The following is an 18,120-nucleotide window of genomic DNA, read 5'->3' as shown; positions in this document are numbered from 1 at the left end:
TTGGACTGTTGGAGGAAGCCAGAATACCTGGAGAGAACACACACACAAGCACAACATGCAGATTCCACACAGAGGCATGAGCCGGCCAGTGGATTTGAACCAAGGACCTTCTTGCTGGGAAGCAGCGGTGATGCCCAGGAGCAGAAGTTATAAACACAAATTAACATTTTATGTTAATATATATATACTGGAGACATAAAACATACAGTAAATCAATATAATTTGTGCCGAGCAACATCATATTTGAGGATGAGTGATACAAGTACCCAAAATAACTGTATTAATAGCATTACAGTTTAAAATCTTCAAGTTTATAGTCTTGTCTTAAAAAAGTAAATGCAAAATGATAAAATGAGGATACAGTTTCAAGATCATACCTGTAATAATTGAGAAGGTTTTGTATTGTTTTGCACCTCTGCCAGTGAAAGTCTTCAGGGTTAATTAGGTATCATAGACACCAGCCTAAAGTTAATTTCTGTTTGTATACCAAAGACACGATTTAGTTCTTTGATGACTGAAACTCAGTAGAAGTATGTCATTTCCAGTGTTATTTTTTTGGGTAGAGAAACAGATTTGCTGTTTTGAAAATAAAACCACTGAAATGCCAAACACTAATAACATGCAATCAGCCCTCATTGTGTTCACTTTATGACAGTGAAAAGCCTCATCCGTCTGGCCAGACCGAGAGAAAGACGGAGACAGAAACGCTTTTAGCTCTGGCATAGGAAAATGAACACCAAATGTATCTCTCTCACTCTCCTTCCTGCTTTTTCTCTGTCTCTCTCTCCTATTTAAGCTTCTTGAAGTTCTTCCAAATTGGGTTTTAAATGCCAATTAGGAGGTTGAATGTAGTAAAATAAAAGCAAATGCAGGCAGGATGGCCTCACCTTCTGGCTGGTTAGGCTTCAGAGAGAGCTGAGCCGGACCTTTGGCTCCCAGCGAGGCTTTGAGAGAAATATCCTGCCTAATGAACACATTAATTAGAACCATAACTATTTATAAGATGATAATTAGAAACGAAGGGAGGTAAACTGGGCTTTTCCTGCAATTAATGGAGGATTAATTACGGGAGCTAATGAAGTGGATTTTTGAAACGCGTGGAGGTGAAGTACAGAGATGTGCAGCTCGCTTTGTGATCACTGGCATAATTATTTTCTCCAGCACCAAAGCGTTTGAGGCCCTGGTCCTCGCCGGCTCAGGCCGGCTAATAAGCATCATTGCATCGTTATATATGCACTTAAAAAGACTTGCCACTGAAATGACTGTCTAATTATTTCTAATTGGCAGGCCCTGTGTGTTGTCATTGAGCTGTTTGGAGCCGCAGCGGAGCTCTGGGTCTAATAACGCTCTGGGCGGAGAAGGAGGATAGAGCGAGCTAGAGATGCATTGCTAGAGAGCGAGAGAGCAAAGAGAAGAGGGGCGCTCTACCCGATTGTCTTCTTTTCATAGTCAGACCTGCACATTGCCCTCCTGTGCCCCTCGCCCAGCAGGACAGCAGGTCCTAGAACGATGGCCGACGCACTCGGAGGTCACCTTGCCAAGCAGTCGATTAGCAAAGTTTTATTTCATCCCTGCGTATTTCCCCCCCCCTTTTAATTAACAGCTTCTGCTCTTAATTTATGCACACATAAACGCCACCGTCTGTCCACAGTTCTTCTTTTCACGCTTAAACATACTACACACACAGGGAGGGAGGGTGGACGGGAGGTATGTTTATGTGCTCTGTGTGTGTGTGAGATTCACTGGCCAGGTTTTGAGCCAGTCCATGGAGACCTGAGCTCAGAGAGCATGCATGGACAAACCTCAGTCAGCCGTGTTTACCTTGTACTCTCGTTGTGTGCCTACTCCGGCCATATGGACACTTGAACTTGGAGGATGCATATGTAAACACATATAGTTTCAAGTTTGCTGGCATGGCCCTGTTTATACTATAATGATTTTTTAACATTATTAGATGCATCCAAATTTTTTACAACAGGCTTTTGTTTTCGTTATTGGGCCACTGATTTCCATTTAGGCTGTGCGTAAGAGTGCATGTCTTAAAGGGGTGTTTGAGTGATGGCCTAGGATTATGTGTGTGAGCACCTCACTTAACTTGTCCTCAGCAGAGTCATGTGCATTGTCTTGCCAAAAAACCCTTCTTCCCCCACCGCCCTCGCCCCCGTCCCCAACCCGGACAACTTAAGAGCAAATTGCCAGCTAATGGATCGACTGCCTGCACTTGTCAGTTCTCTTTGGACAAGCAAAGCAACCGCACACACACGCACGTGGTTTCACTCACACATTTGGTAATTTATTTGTGGAAAAAGAGAAGAAAAATGAGAGAGAATGGCAGAGAAATGAAACGAGGATCATGTGCGCCTTGACTGAAACCTTGACAATCTTTTTAAAAGTAATGAAACACTTTCTCAGCATGCGCATGAGGTTTTCTATTTGAAATTTGTCTTCCTTTTTTTTTTTTTTTTTTGCTCTATGTATCCATTTGGGTTTTGGCACAGTCGAGGACATGAGGAGGAAGTGGAGATAGATGGATCAGCCAAAGGATACGTGGCCAACTGTCGTGTGATTGGTTGAACAAAGGAGCAGAGCATTTCTGTGACTGGTTGAACAGAGAACTTGACGTTGGGATTTTGGCATTAAATAAAAGCTGGGAAATGTAATTATTCTAAATGCAGTCAACGGTTTTGTTGGAGTGGAAGTTGGGCAGATTTCTCTATAAACTTGGTGGGATATTGACACAAAGCGTGGCACTGCAGATGTGTAAAGAATGACATTCATGCCATCACAGTAACTTGCAAACTTTTTTTTTTAAAAACGTGAATTCTAATATCTTTATCTTTAGATTTAAATAACATAAAATGTAAAGATATGAAATGTCCTCAAACAGTGAAATTCCCTTAGATATAAAAGCCATATACTTAGCATGCCGCATGTATAAAAAATTGACTTATGATATACACTAAACTAAATTTTCACCAGAGCTGGTCTATATGTTTGTATATTTTTCTGCTCAATGTTTACGAAACTGGAGCGTCTCGAGTTCTCGAGTCATAAAGTTCTGTGTTTGTCTGTGAGCAGTAAAGGGGGGAAAATCATACTTCTCCTACTTCTAGTTCAATGCACAGGACATGTAGATTATGTGAAGTGACAGAATTGGGGGGGGGGGGGTTTCCTCGAAGGGTACGAGTGTTTTCTCTTTCTATTCATTTCTTGATCTCTCTTCCAGTGTTTCTCTCCTCTCCTTGTTCAATCTCGACAGCGGTTTATAAAAAAAAGATTTTTAGAAACTTCTTTATGAGACAAGTCTCTGTTCTGTTAGAAGACAACTTTGTTATTCCACCGAAGAGGCGAAACTAATAGTTCCATGTTTTTTACAGGGCACTGTTCCAGTTGTGTCTTGGGTGTTTAATTAAGTGTAGTTTCCCTTTAGTAGTGGAATGTGTGTCTGCTTTTTGTCGGCCTGTTCCTCTGTGCCTTTTACAGTCCACCCACATGGTTTGTCTCAGCGTTTATGATTTTTCTTATACCGGAGTTGTGAGGTTCCTAAATCACTTAAGCACACGGGGCCGAGCAGTCCACATTTAAACAATAAAAGGCTGTTATGCTAAGGGCCCTCAGATCTCCTACCACTTCATAAATACATGCGTATAAAAGGCAGAAAAATACATCTTCCCTGACCAGAGAGAGAGAGAGGGAGAGTGAGCGTCTGAGAGCACACCTGCTAATTGGAGCCAGCTTGATGTGAAGTACGGCTGTCTGCTCCGTCTTCTCCCAATTTCTTTTTCATTCTTCCTCGGGTTTTTTTTTTTTTTTTTTTTTTAAACTCTGATTGTTCTTGACTTTCCAACTTTTTAAAAAATCGTTTCCCCTCTTTTCCCTCCTTAACCTCCTGCTGTCCTTCACCTTTTGCTCCATGTCCTTTCTCCTCTTCCTTGTTTGTCCTTCTACTTTTCTCTCCCTCCTTACCGATGGGGACGGCGACATCCAAAACAACTCTGATTCAGCGTAGCTAATTGTTCCGAGCCGTGATGGATTTGGAAAGAGGGGGAGAAAAAAGTGGGTTTCAATTGCGTGAGTGGCTGTGAGCGAGTTGGCGAGTTAGCACCTAGTCTGAGCGTGACCTCTACTTGACCTTGTGTCAAAGCGAGTGGCTGGGCCAGCCCCAGCTCCAGCTGCTAATGGGTGTCATGTCAAGCTGCGGCTGCAAGGAGGTCAAAGGTTGCGAGTGCACACCAGACGGCCAAGTTTAGGATTGCGACGTAGAGGCTGAGTGACACTGCGCATATGTGACAGTGAAGACTGTGGGTAATCAACACACAAGCACCCAGCAGCACATGCACATACATGGGCATAGAAGCATGCGTGCACACACATGGAAACTGTATCTTGCTGCAGAAAGTCATCTTTTCTCTCATCGTTGGCTGGCCGTTTAGGTTCATATAGATCTGAGGGATCTTTGAAGGCCTTTGAACTCTGCTAAATGACTTGACCTTGTGGCTTGTGGCTGTAGCCGTGTGTGTGTGTGTGTTTGGGTGTGTATGGGAGATAGTGAGTGGGTGGCCTGCATGGGGTCTCATTTCTGTTTCACAGCGTAGCAGGGCATTGCAGACGTTTGTGTTGACGACTGCCAAATTAAAAGCAAACTGAAGATTATGACAAATCTAAACTTTGCTTTTATGAAGCAGAGCGGAATGAAGAAAAAACATTTCTGTGAATCTTTCATGCTCCGTCTTTGCTGTGTTAATTGTGCTCACAATCAGCTACTTTGCAGCGATTCCTTGTGTGCTAGTGTGTGTGTATGTATATTTATGTTTCTGTGTGGGTGTGCACAGTGGATGACTGAATCCGTCTGAGTGTGTGCGTCTGTGCGTGTACTGTGAACCGAGGGAACAGATATTGTGGCTGCTTGGAAGGAGGAAGCAGCTTGGGAAATGATTTCAACAGCTCTCATAATTAGAGGAATATCATAAATTAAACTTGTGTCTGCCGTTGCGTTTGAAGAGCACTCAAAAGTAATAAATTCTGGATGGTTAACATATTTGCATTCCATTCAGCAGGCAGCGTCGGGCAGGAACAGCTGTTTTCCACGTCTTTTGGCAGCAGGAAATGCACATTGCTCACTCAAGGTGCTTTTAGACACATTGAAATTGTATAAAAAAAAAAAGAAAAGTGACTTTTAACTTGAACATGAAGCTGCTGCTGTGTGCTCTGTCACTGGAAATAACTCGGCGGGGAACAGTGCATTAATGAAGTTCTTCAAATATGGATCGTCTCGCTTTCAATAGGCCTGTTTCTTTTTCAATCTGTCTATTGCTCGGAAAAGTCGACTAGCGAGCTTTTTTCTTCTGTGTGTGTGTGTGGCTGTAGAGTACTTAAATCCAGTGCTTTACCGTTAACTTAATAGGTTAAATTTTTCCCATTTTCTAGTCAAATACATTTCCCAGGCAATGCAATAATATTCTGTTTTTATTGTAATAGTTGAGGTTTTCAAAAATCGGTCTTTCTGTGGTGTTTAAAAATGACTTACAAGTTATTACAATAAGTTTTATCTTTTTTATTTATGCTGTTTTTATGTCAGTTTAGGTCAGACATAGTTTGGATATTGGTGTCAGGTCCTGCTTTTTTATTGTTTCTGGATCATGCTGTCTGAATAAATAAGGATTTTTAAGTTTATGTGCCCCCCTCCTCCTTCAAGCAGGTCCCAGTTAATAATGAATAGCCTATCGTTTCTGTTTCATCTGATATGCCACAAATCATTTTTAAAGTCATATCATAAATATCATCATTAACATCTGCTCAGCTGCCCCTTCGGAGTGCATTGTTGATGTTTAAATTTCTGCGTAAAACAAGACAAACTCATTTTAATGATGATATAAAAAGCTAATAAAAGCTAATCATTTTGTTGCATCTTTAGGAAGATGACAAAGTGTTCAAATGTCACTTATTTTTAGCTTAAAATAGAAGATGCTTTATTACACAAAGTTCCAGAAAAACCACTAATCTTTAAATAAGGCTGGCCTGGATGCTAGTTTAGAAGTGTGGCAGGATTTCATTCCCCTGACACATTTCTAGCAAGCCTTCGGTGATGGGAATAAGCAAATTAAAAGTTACAATGATCAATCATTTTCCCTCGTGCCCTCTTAAATACAGTATCTTGCAAGAAAACGGAGATGGTCATTTTTATACTGCATGTCTATCTCTTAATGCATCGCTGGTCAAACAGGGGAAACAGTGTCTTCTGAAATGTGATATAGTTAAAGTTATACTGCCATTAATCACTGCTTTGCTGCACTGGGGTAATGGACAGGTGCGACACTCGTGGTGTTACCGAGGAGACGAGATGTTGTGTTGGTGTTTTCTTCTACAGGGGGGGAAAAAAAACAAAACAAAACACCACGGACGCAAACTTTTTGTATTCCCAGCAGAGGATGGAGGTTGGGAAGAAAGGAGAGGAAACTGTGTGAATGTCCATCGCGTCTGCTCAAACAGGTGCCAGATAAGGTTAAACGAACAGTGCGGATGATTGGTCTTTTTCTGTGTTTGTGTGGGGGGTTCATGTGCTGCTCGTCCGTACACTGCGAACCGTGAATAATGATTCGACTCGGGTCAGATTCCATTGGAGGCGTTCACCTGTATCTGACACTAGTGGTATCGCGTAGCTGCCATTAATGTCCAATTTTCAGTGAAAACAGAAATAGAATACAGATAAAGGTAAAACACCATCCAGCTTCACACCCGACCACATAATTACCCCAATGGGCTGTGGTGAGGGATCATATCCTGGCGCGCGCTGGGGGGTCAGCGGCGATAAGCTTCAGCCCAGCTCCCAACATGGAGCATAATTACTCTATTGATAATTCACCAGGAAAATGGTCCCAGCCAATTGCAGAGCTTCGATTTAATGGATTGGACGATGAAACGAGGAAGGAATGGAGGAAAGGAGGCTGCAAGGGGGGAGTGTGTGTGCGTGTGTGTGTGTGTGTGTGTGTGCGTGCGTGTGTGCGTGTGTGCGTGCGCGTGTGTGGAGGGAGGAGGTCTGCACATGGGGGCAACCAGCAAGGGCCTTTTATTAGAAATGAAAATATGTTTAGGTCATAGGGGGACCCATTTTCCCTGGAGATAATAAGGCCAATAAAATGTAAAGCAGGGGAAGGGCTTGGAATGGGGTCCAACTGTGGCTGTTTATCTGTGTGTGTCCTGCATTAGCCCATTTATCCCCAGCCTTAAATTAGCTAATCATTCTCCAAGGGGAAGGACTTGGTCAGGAAATTGACATTTAGCAGCATAGGCTCACTCTATTAACTACAGTAAATTTAATTTGCTGCACACCCCAGAAGTGGGCTGTTTTCTTTGCCATCAGAGGGAGGAAGGGAATGGGAGACAGAGACAGAGAAATAGAGGGAGAGGGAAAGAGGGAAGTTCTGTTTATTGCATCTACTGCTTCTGACCACAATTTGCTTGGCTGTAAATATAGGACTTGGACTTGGAACACTGCGGCTCTGTTGTATTTCCCCTCATGTACTGCTGATTAAAAACATACGCATGCATTGTCAACACATATATTCACTCATTCCAAGGTCAGTCAGGGCCATGATGGATTATCTCTCTTGGAGACTCCATACCCCCCAAAAAGTGCAAGATTTTTCTTTTTTCTTTACAAGTGATTCCCTGACTGGCTGAATCATAGTTCCAGTAAAGGCTATATTTAACAAGCCAATCACCATGCCTGGAACTGAAGACTGCTCTCACCTTTACCTATGAATAGGATGTATCATAACAATTATTTTTGATAATCACCCCAGGTTACTGCTTTAGTTTCTGATCTGCAGATGCGATGAGAATGGCTTGGCAGGAAAATTATACCACACAGGGGCTGTTGTAGCTGACTGCAGTGCATGAGTTACATGTTATGTAGTTATGCAGCTGACTCTGAGATTAAAGGTGTCACCTTGGGGATTTTTTCACCATTCTCTACATTTTTTTTATCTAAAAAAACAAATACAAGCAGAATAATCAATATGTTAATAGTTTTTCCAACAGGAGTGTTTGGTTGGACTTTTGAGGGATGTGGAATTTATTTCTAACATTTAGGATTTCAGTGTCAGTTTAAAAAGAGAGAGAGAGAGAGAGAGAGAAAGTGTAGACATAGAGCACAGAAACAGAGCAGGGATTCTCCGGTGATCAGGATCGCCCCGGCCTAATTGATTGCAACAGTTGTCAGAGTGTTGTCTGTTAGGATGGTGACAGGCATCTGAAGAAAATGATTAGTTTTCTGTCGGGAGAGAGACAGCTCTGGATGTCCCAAACTGCAAACTAATAAAGGGGGGAAAGCAATAAAGCTCATGGACAGCAGGTTTGACTGTTTTTATAGACAAATCAATAAAATGATAGATGATGGAAAATAACGGCATCTCAGCTGCCGATTTCTACTGGGGTTTCAAATCATGTTCTTTCCCCTCTGCACACACACAAACGCACACAGTTGTAACACATTTCTGTTTTGATAGGAACATGCAGCGACACATCAATAAGTTTATATTTCAGTATTACTTGTCTTAATGCATCGAAGTCTTTGGGATATAAATTACACTTTGAATTTTCCCTTTCCTGTATGTTCAAAGTAAGTGTGTTTATGTTCGTGTGTCATGGCTAACAAAGTAAATCTCTCACTGCAAATCTTTTTGAGACCAGAGGGCCAGTGTCAGGATCAATACCAATGATAGGTCTTCCTCTGAGCCAGCCTCTAATTGGCTCAATTTCTAAAATGTCAGTGTGGTTTTTCTGTGAGCGTGTGTGTGTGTGTGTGTGTGTGTGTGTTTATAGTGTGTGGGCTTGTATATAACTAATATTACTGTGGACCAGTGAACGATGAATCTATCAGCTCCTGTGAAATTTGATCTCAGAGTTTCATTTTGTGTTTTAGCAGATGCAAGCCTCAAAGTGTTGCTATGCAGGAATTTCACCAGTGTTTCAAAGCCTGGTAGCTCGGATGGAACTAAATCGATCCTCTACCGAACGTACCGATAAGCAACGGAGTTTTGTTTTATATATGTAGAAAAGTACAACTATTAATTTAGCTAATATAGTTTGGCTTTGTTACACGTATAAAAACAGCTGAAATATATTAAAGCTGTAAAGAAGTTTTATAATAAATTGCCAAACAAATGTAATGACTTAAAACTGTTTTAATTGTGAACCCTGTATCCACTTGTGTCCACTGCTGTATGTGAATGACGTTAACTGGGAATCGGCGCTCTGTCGCTTATATAGCCTAGAAGTATTGACATGGATGCTTCAGCATTATATTGCAACATAAAGTCGCAATTTGCTAAAACTTGAACTGTGTTGGGTGTCATTTCCCATAGTTGTTTTCAGTTTGCTTTGAATTTCAGTTCTGAAAACTGCATATTCTCTCTCACATTGTCAGGTCTTTATCTTGCAGTATAAACAGCCTTGAGGGGATTGTTGTTGTGATTTGGCGCTATAAAAGTAAAACTGAATCTACTATTGTACCTATTTCTATTTCATATTCCTCTTGCCACATTTTTCTGGTGTGAAACAGTTTCAGCCACATTTGATTAGGCATTTAGTGATTAAAAGGCATTCTGGGAAATATAGACACAAGGCAGAACGCGAGTAGCTAAAACAATAAAGGTGCTTTCCCTTTCGTATTACTGTGCCAGAAATGAAAAGAAATGTCAGAGGTTTATTTGCTTTAACTTTTCCTTATCTCTGCTTTAGGTCTCATTCTCGCCACCGGCGGTCTCGAAGTAGGAGCGGCAGTCGCAGCCAGCGAGGTACCCACAGCCGCAAAAGGAGCCGTAGCCACAGCAGGGACCGGAGCCGGCGCAAGGGCCGTGACCGGGAGAGGGAAAAAGACAAGGAGAGAGGACGGGACCGAGACAAGGACAAAGAGAAGGACAAGAGTAAAGATAAGGCAGAGAAAAAGGGGTAAGTAGGATATTATCCCTTATATGTGAGGTGACAGCACAGGTAGACACAAAGATACCTTAATAAGTCTTAGGTACTGTCGACTCTACTGGACCACAGGAGAGCAGAAAATGCTGATTGGTGTAATACGGACATAAATGCGGAGCTCGGTCTCAGCTCCGTCCATCCATCACTCGATCCTTCCATCCATCAATCCATCATTCCCTTTCTTTCTCCATTTCTCCTTCTCATCAAGCACAAGGCAGCACGGGCTATGTAATGCGATATAGTTCCCTCTTGTAAGAGGAAAATCTCACAGTGATATAAAAATAGATGGTAGTTAGGAGTGTTGCACAGGTTCGGTTTTTACTGAATGCGTTGGTCACCAGATGATTTCTGATGTCTTTAACTGCACTTTTCACCCTCTGGACCCGGCAGCAATAAGTCTAGAAACATAACAGGATTATATGCACCTCCAAATGTCTTTGTTGTCTCTGCCAGGAAAAAAAAAACAATAAAAAAGAGTGTCTTATTATTAAAGTTAGGAAAGTTAGCAAAGGACATCTACACTTGCAAGTTTATGTCTACTAAAGACTCTAATACAGACGAGGAACAGGTTCAGAGTGTTAGCAGTTAGTATTTAGTATTTAGTATTTATTTATTTATTGTCATTGTCAAGAACAATGAAATTGCGTTTGGGGCTTCCATACAACCCCAAAAAAAGAAGAAAATAATAAATACCCCTTAAAACCCAAGTGTACATATTTAACCCAGTGTGACTCCAATGCAATAAGACAATCCTTAGCAATAATGTTCGTAGAAATTCAGACAAAGACCTGAGAAACATGACAAAATACAACAATGCAACCCATTCAATATTATTGTACTGTGAGATATGATATCAGATATGATAGTTATCTATTTAAGAAAGAGGGGGGGGGGGGGCAGGAGGGGGAAGAGAATAAAGATATGATGCACCAATGCAGACCAGTTCATTGCTATTAAGAAGTTGGATATGGTTATTGTCCGTGAGAGGGGGGGGCAGAGAGTTCAGGAGCCTCACAGCCTGTGGATACAGGCTGTTGGCCAGTCTGGATGTTCTGGCCTGTATAGACCTGTACCTTCTCCCTGAGGGCAGCAGATGGAAAATGTGGCGCGCAGGGTGATGTTGGTCCCGCAGGATACTGTGCATCCTCCTCAGACAGCGAGTGGGGAAGATACACTCCACTACAGGTATAACTACCTTAGAGGCTTCTCTTTGCGTCTGCCGATATATCCCTCCCCCATCGCGTCATTCTCTAATGTGATTGGGGGCCACTGTAATACAACTGGTACTCTGTTGTTGCTTGTCACATTGAATGGCACAGATGTGTGTATTAAACTGCGGATCCCAAGAGTGATACAGAGCAGCTGTTGTGCTACACATCAGCTTACCAGACTTTAGAAACTCAGGGACAGGCTGAATTTACTTCACAGTCGACAAAACCTTAAGCCGATTAATTGATTAATTCATCGACTGAAAATTTCATGGCAAATGTAGCCTTAATGCTGATAATAAACAAGTATATTCAGCTTAAGAAAACAATCATGGGCACTTTTCAATTTCGGATAAATGATTAGTTGAGGATCTCATTGGCAGATTAGCAGATGCATTTGTCAGTTACTGTCAAAACTCTTGTTTTAAGGATTGCTTATATTATGCTTAAACTTAACACATAAAGTTTTCTGGGAGGAAACACTTTGAGGGAGTATTTTCTAGGCTTTTCATTGGTTTTTCCTTACAGAAACATGCAGTAATAGCCGTACGACAGTTTCTGATTTTATGACTGTTTGATCTGACTAAAATCTCCATTCCTCAGATGTGTTCTTGATGCAACTGTGCACTCAGATGAGGAAACTTATCACTGTAGCAGTGGCTGTGAGAGACCAGAAATGCTGTATGGTATATCTAAGAACTTTTCTATCTTTTTTTTTGTTAAGTAACGCACTTGAACAACTGTGGCTGGAAATCACGTGTACTGAATCTCATTAACTGAGTTAAATGCCAAGAAAAGGAGGAAATGTATATCTTTGCTAGCACAACAGATTTTATGTATTTAGGAAGTATTATATATTGACATCATTGAGGAAAACACAAGCACGATCACTAATATTGTTAAACACTTATGTGTTATTCAAGATGTTTATTTAGAATTAAAGATCATAGGGTCGTATTTGTTGATAATAACAATTTTTGAAGGATTTCTATGTATTCAGCACTTGTTTTTTCATCACTTTTGTTGGTCGTCAGTGAAAAGCTTGGGTGTTAAGACTTCTCTGTATGGCCAGAGACTGGATATTTGCTTTTAAAGGAAAAGTGCTCCCATTTATTTGCCGCCATTACATATTGCCTTTCTTAGATCAGTATCAGGAAAACAAATAAAGCTAACAGTGAAATGTAAGGCCAGTAGACTATATCCATTTTCTTATTAAGGCTTCAATATCCTTTAGCATCGATAGGAATCTCTTCTTTTATCTCTGACCCTGCTTTAGCTTGTCTGTGTGCATATTTGTGTTAAGTCTGTGCGTGTGCGTGTGTGTGCATTTCCACCTGTGGCAGTGTTGATTTATTTCAAAACTGCCTAAGCCTGTGGAGGTTTAAAGATTGAATAATTTCGACATATGGCGCTGACCCACTAACTGACGTGACATATCGAATCAGCACCCACTTCAGTAGGTGCAACTGTGAAATCTGTTGCAATGCACCGCTGTGCTAAATCCTACCTTTACAAAGCTTCTACATTTTACATGTATATGGTTTTTAAAGATGTTTTTTTAACGATATCAGGGTGTTGATAGAGTTTTTTGCCCTTTTACAAATAAAATATAAACATCTTTTCTTTCCAAGTTGTTAATTCTTTTGTTTTTTTTGTGGGGGTGGGGAGTTTTAACTTCAGATTTAACACTAAAGACATTATTCTCCAAGACATGTGATATTACTTTACAATAGACTATTGCAATTGTTAATTTTTTTTTTAAAATTAGATATAAAAGCATCAAGACAGAACAAGGATGTTCAAAGACACTGACGTAGAGTGAGGTATACAAAATACTTTGTACAATAAGTTACTTGGTAATATTCATTCGCCAAGTGTCCAGTACACACTGGACAGTTCATATCAAGTTACGTTTTAATTCTGGATATAAACTCTCAGTAACTGTCCCATTGCTCCTTGACCACATCGTTTTTACAATTAAGCCTCCCTAAAATCTTCTCACAGACACCAACGCCTGAGAATTAGTCTGGCACAAGTTACTAAACCAACTATAAATACTCCCATTACATACTTATTCAGCTGTTGTAAGGCATCTCTGTCTCCTAGGAGACATGATCTTGGTGACCTGGGCAAATTACACTTCAATTATTGGCCTATATAATCCAAAACATCTCTCCAAAAAGGAAAAACACTGGAACATTTCCATAATCCAAGCACATTAGTGCCTCTTTCAGTCTTGCATTTCCAGCATAAAGAGTTGGCATTTCATTTTAAAATTGATAAATAGTGTTTGAGATGATTTTAGGAAGATATGTTTTCAGCTTAATTTTGACTTTTGATAGTACAACATCACAGGTTGGATAGCTGTCAGTATGGCTGCCATTTATGCCTGCAGATGCTGATATGATCTTATAACTGTCCAAAATCTGCTTGATGCTCACAGGAGTTTAGCTGCCTAGCATGTCCTCTTTCAGCAGAAGTAAGGCAGAAGCAACAAGATGCTTCAGGAATATGTAAAACATTTTTTTCCCTTTTTACTGTATCTAATTTGAGAAGCTACTTCCTCTTCCTTTTCCATTTCCATTCTTCTTCTTTTTTTAATGGCAATGGGGGTAGGGTCTATGCAAGCCCCTGATCCTCACCACTTGAACACAAACACCTGCGCACTCCCACATACTATTACACTCCAGCCTCATTTACATCCAGGTTTTCTTGCTGGGTGATAGGAGAGGAGTGCGGCGGTGGTATGCTGATGGCGGGGCGGGGTGGAGAAGCGGCTCAGGAGCTTTATAGTGTCTGTCAGGATGAAAGAGGGGCCCCTCAGTGCGGCACCCTGACACCGACTCTGTGTGTGCGCACATGTGTTTGGTGTTGTTGTCATTAAACATTTAAGACTCCTCTAGTATGACAGCAGGCAACTTGGTGCTCCAGCGGCATGTTTTCATGCAAAATTTATTGAAAAAGACGAGCTGTTGTTAAGAGATCTTGTTGCTTTTCACCAGTGGCAAAGGGTAAGTGGGTGATTGTAGGGTTGTGTGTGTACTTGTGTACTTCTATGCAAGTGTGTGTGTGTGCGTGTGTGTGTTTACACAGGATTATGTACAAGGTTAGTAGGTCAACTTTGCTCTGGATAAGCATCTGGGTTAGTACTTGCAGAGAGGGTGTTAGTTTCCTTTAATTTAACCACCACTTACATTGTTTACCTTTTCTTTTCATTGACACTTTTCTCAATAAGATTGCATGCTTGTGTCCTGCATGCTGTTTTTATTCAGCATTAAGCTGAATGCAGTGGTGATTTTTAACATGTGCCCAGTGCCCTTTGATGAGCACTTCTCTTTCATGATTTATGATGACAATAATTGAGAAACTATCCTTTTCATGGATGAGAAAAAAAAAAAAAACTCAAACGGTTTAACACAGTTTCATAAAGACATCATGACCTGTTTATTCTCTAGATTAAATTTCAGCAAGCTGTGAGGTTTTTTTTTCCTTTTTAAAATTACCTGAATTACTTCATAAATTTTCCACGAGTAATGAAATATGCCAGGGGCAAAGTTCAAGAAGATCAGATTACATCCAGAGTGTATTTGCTGTCCTCAAAACAATTGTTAGAGTGCATCACCTAAATGAATACACATGCTAAACCTTCAAACCCCTGCACAGCTCTACGGTTACTGTGCAAAAGTCTTGAGTCACCCCACATTTCTTTATATGTCGCTAGGAAATAGATGCAGTGACTCATTGAAATGTGTGCTACCTTGCATGAAAATACAGCATAGAGGCAAAAACTGCTAAATTGTGCCAAATGTTTTGGCAATAGCTCTTTGGGAATCAGATTGCTGGTGCAAAAATAACAAAACATTTGTCAAACTGTCGTATCTCTTACTGTTTTTGTAGATTCTACTATAGAGATGAGAAGAAAGGCTTTTTCTGACAGGCTATTTTTTTCTATTATTTTTTCCTATTTTCTTTTCGTTATGTGTAGACCCAACACTGGTTCATCTCGTGAGTTAGGTACCTTTTTTATTTTTGAATGAGTCATAGATCGGCGTTAAGTATCTTAACAGACAAACAATAAAAAAAAGGACTGGACTGAAAATGAGTGAAAAACTAAAAGACTTTCAGAAAATCTATTGCCCAACAAGAGAGTCTGGCTCCATGGAAACAAAATATAAAGAAACAAACGGTGGCTCAAGACTTTTGCACGGTACTGTAATTCATCAACTACAATGCTGATCTGGAGCAGGATTTATTTTTAGGTGAATCTAAACTCATGCAAGTCTTTCTTTGAAAAAATACCACTAAATTAAGGCCGTCTGAACACCCCTGGCAGGCGATAGAATTACTGCCGAATGACAATTTTCTGAATATATATAAATTAGCTTTGCAGCGCACCAGATACTTTCTCATAATACCTTGTGCACAGGTCAAGATTAATTTTATTTGTCAGAGTTTTATCGTATTCCCTGAAACAAAGTACAAGAGGTAAACAGTGTCTCATGTTAACAAGTGCACATCTGCCCCCAGGCTGGTACTTGACAGAAGTAAGAGCGTATTTCACCTGATGTTCCGACCCAATTCACACCCCTGATTAATGAGCAGACACTGAGAATTTACGCTAACAGATGGCTGTTTCTTCACAGAAAGTGACAGGTTTTAAGCATTTTACATTTTTATTTATTTATTTATTTTTAATCTACAACTAAATTTTATAGTAAGAAGTAAGTGTTTGTTAGTAAGTACGGGTTTGGCATCATTAAACGCTGTAGTGGTTCAGGCTTTGATCAGGCTTGAAGGGATTTTGTTAGGTCGTGGATGGAGAACAGTCTCCAGTTTTTCTGCATTTCATTATATTGTTAATGCATGCATACGCCATACACACAGGTGTGCACACTCTCACTTTTCCCCCTTTTTCTCTTCATCTCAAGCAACCTTCTTGGAATTCAATGCCTTCAACAATTTTTTTTTTACTTCTTTAGGAGAAGCTTTTGCTTTGGGTGGTGCTGACCTCTTTTCTCTGTAACAGATCATAGAGGTACTGCAAGCTTCACATGCTTCACATGCTCATTCTGAGAGGTCTGTCCAATTAGGCTGAACTCCTTGCCTATGCCGGGTCACGGGAACACATTGGTTCATCGTACTCAATTTAATGTAATTTGAGTAAGAAATGGGCACAGGCTGGGCAACCGAGGCACAGAGAGCAGCGTGGAGACCTCATGGCAGCAGAGAGCCATCTTTTGCCTGTGCATGTAAAAGGAGTTTGTCTAATGAGCTTAGGGTTAAAGAAATGAAAAGACATCCTACCTTTCATTAAAGCCTTTTTTTGAAGTCCTTTTCTATGAAAGAATCATTTAGAGGTTTTTGTCTGCTAGAGAGGAACAGCAGTTCAACAGAATAGGACATTGGTAGAGTTTCTTTTTAAAAAAAATAAACCATTAATATAAAACATATTTTCTTGACATTTTTATACAACAAGCCGTCCTCACCAACCCACCCATTGCTGTTTTCTTTCTGTGAATGTGATTGTTTAGTAATTCCTCTCATTAGTCTGTTTTCCCTGCTGACAAACTAAACAGAACCCAACCTCACCACAGGGGTCCCAGCAGGACCTGCAGGCCTGAGTTTGGCTAGCTTTGCTCCATTGCTCAGCCTTAACCTCTGGAAGCCAGGATGCTGTGAGGCAGAGAGAGAAAATAAAACAAGACCCTAGACACCGGCACACACACATTTTCACTTACTACTGTTGATTTTCTCTCCCTTCTTGTCTTACTCTGAGGAAATGATTGTCTGCTTCTTTGCTTCTGTTGAACATCTATCAGCTCATTAGTGTTGGTAATACACAGAGAAAGTAAGTGTGTTTGTGTGTGTGTTTGTGGGTGTGTAGCCCCTGCCTGCGGCATCCTCTCAGCCTGGTGGGAATGTGTGTATGGGTGGTGTGGATGGGACCACTAGCTGCTGCTTCTGTGTGTGTGTGTGTGTGTGTTTGTTGTATTTGCATTTCACTGCACTCTTGCAGGACTCTAGGCTGTGTCTGGCTCTGGGAGCGGGTCCGGGGAGGTAAGAGAGACTTCAAACACCGTCCTCGGAAGGTTAGGATACACTCACATTGACTTAAATCAATGAACTGTAAGTGTGTGTTTTATTTGTGTGTGCGTCAAGGGGGGTAGCCTAGTGGCCAGGAGCAAGATGAGACGTGGGTGAAGCTGAAGAGGAGTAGGTGTGCGTGTGTGTAGTCTGGGTGGGGGCTGGGTGGCTGAAATAGGAGTGATGCCTACATGCAAAGGGTGGACAGCGAGCATATGCACACAGACACACACTCAGGTCCCAGTAGATAAATGCACACACAGTTTGGTTCAGCTGTAGCATTTCTTGGCCTATGGCTGCATGTAGTCGTTATTTCTTTTTTTAATACAAATAATGAGCAGATTAGATTAAAAAACAAACAAATAAAACAAAGTAGTAGTCTTTAATAATAGACTTACTTTACATCTAGATAACCCTTTTAGATACAAAAGCAGGTCATCTAACTAGACTCCACACCCCTTCTCCAAAACCCGGTTTAAGGCCAAAAGAAGTGAACAGTATAACGACTTATAAATAGCTTTGTCAAAAGGGTATTATCATAGGAATCCTCCACAGGGATCTATGCAACTTGTAGCTCCAGAAAATGTATTTGGTCTTTGCCCGTCTGGGGCGATTAATGGTTTGTAAGTGCCACGTATGATGCAGACAGGAGACACAGACAGTGCATTCATTCTGTGGGCGTGACCCATTTCTGAAATTTATGTCACTTGGACTGGTTATGCAAATGTGAAACACATAATTAGTGCTTTTTGGGGATGGTTGGATGGTCTGGGAAGATTTCTTTGGTTCCCGTTGTCTCTGGAAATATTTTTCTGCTTAAAAAAATCATAGAAAAAGGTCAACTTTCACT

At 40.8% G+C, this 18,120-nt stretch overlaps 1 protein-coding gene across 1 annotated transcript in view; it reads left to right on the top strand.

The window, feature by feature from the left end:
- rsrc1 (arginine/serine-rich coiled-coil 1) overlaps positions 1-18,120 on the top strand; it is a 120,692-nt gene that overhangs the window by 11,184 nt on the left and 91,388 nt on the right. The window contains exon 4 of the mRNA XM_085370453.1: positions 9,742-9,951. Within this exon, the coding sequence (XP_085226579.1) occupies positions 9,742-9,951 (210 nt within the window). The remainder of the gene's footprint in view (positions 1-9,741; positions 9,952-18,120) is intronic.

Source organism: Diplotaxodon limnothrissa, linkage group LG14 (genome assembly GCF_057381915.1).
Source record: "Diplotaxodon limnothrissa isolate DT_005_m linkage group LG14, D_limnothrissa_male_GT1.1, whole genome shotgun sequence".
NCBI lineage: Eukaryota > Metazoa > Chordata > Actinopteri > Cichliformes > Cichlidae > Diplotaxodon > Diplotaxodon limnothrissa.
This window is presented reverse-complemented; position numbering and strand designations above follow the sequence as displayed.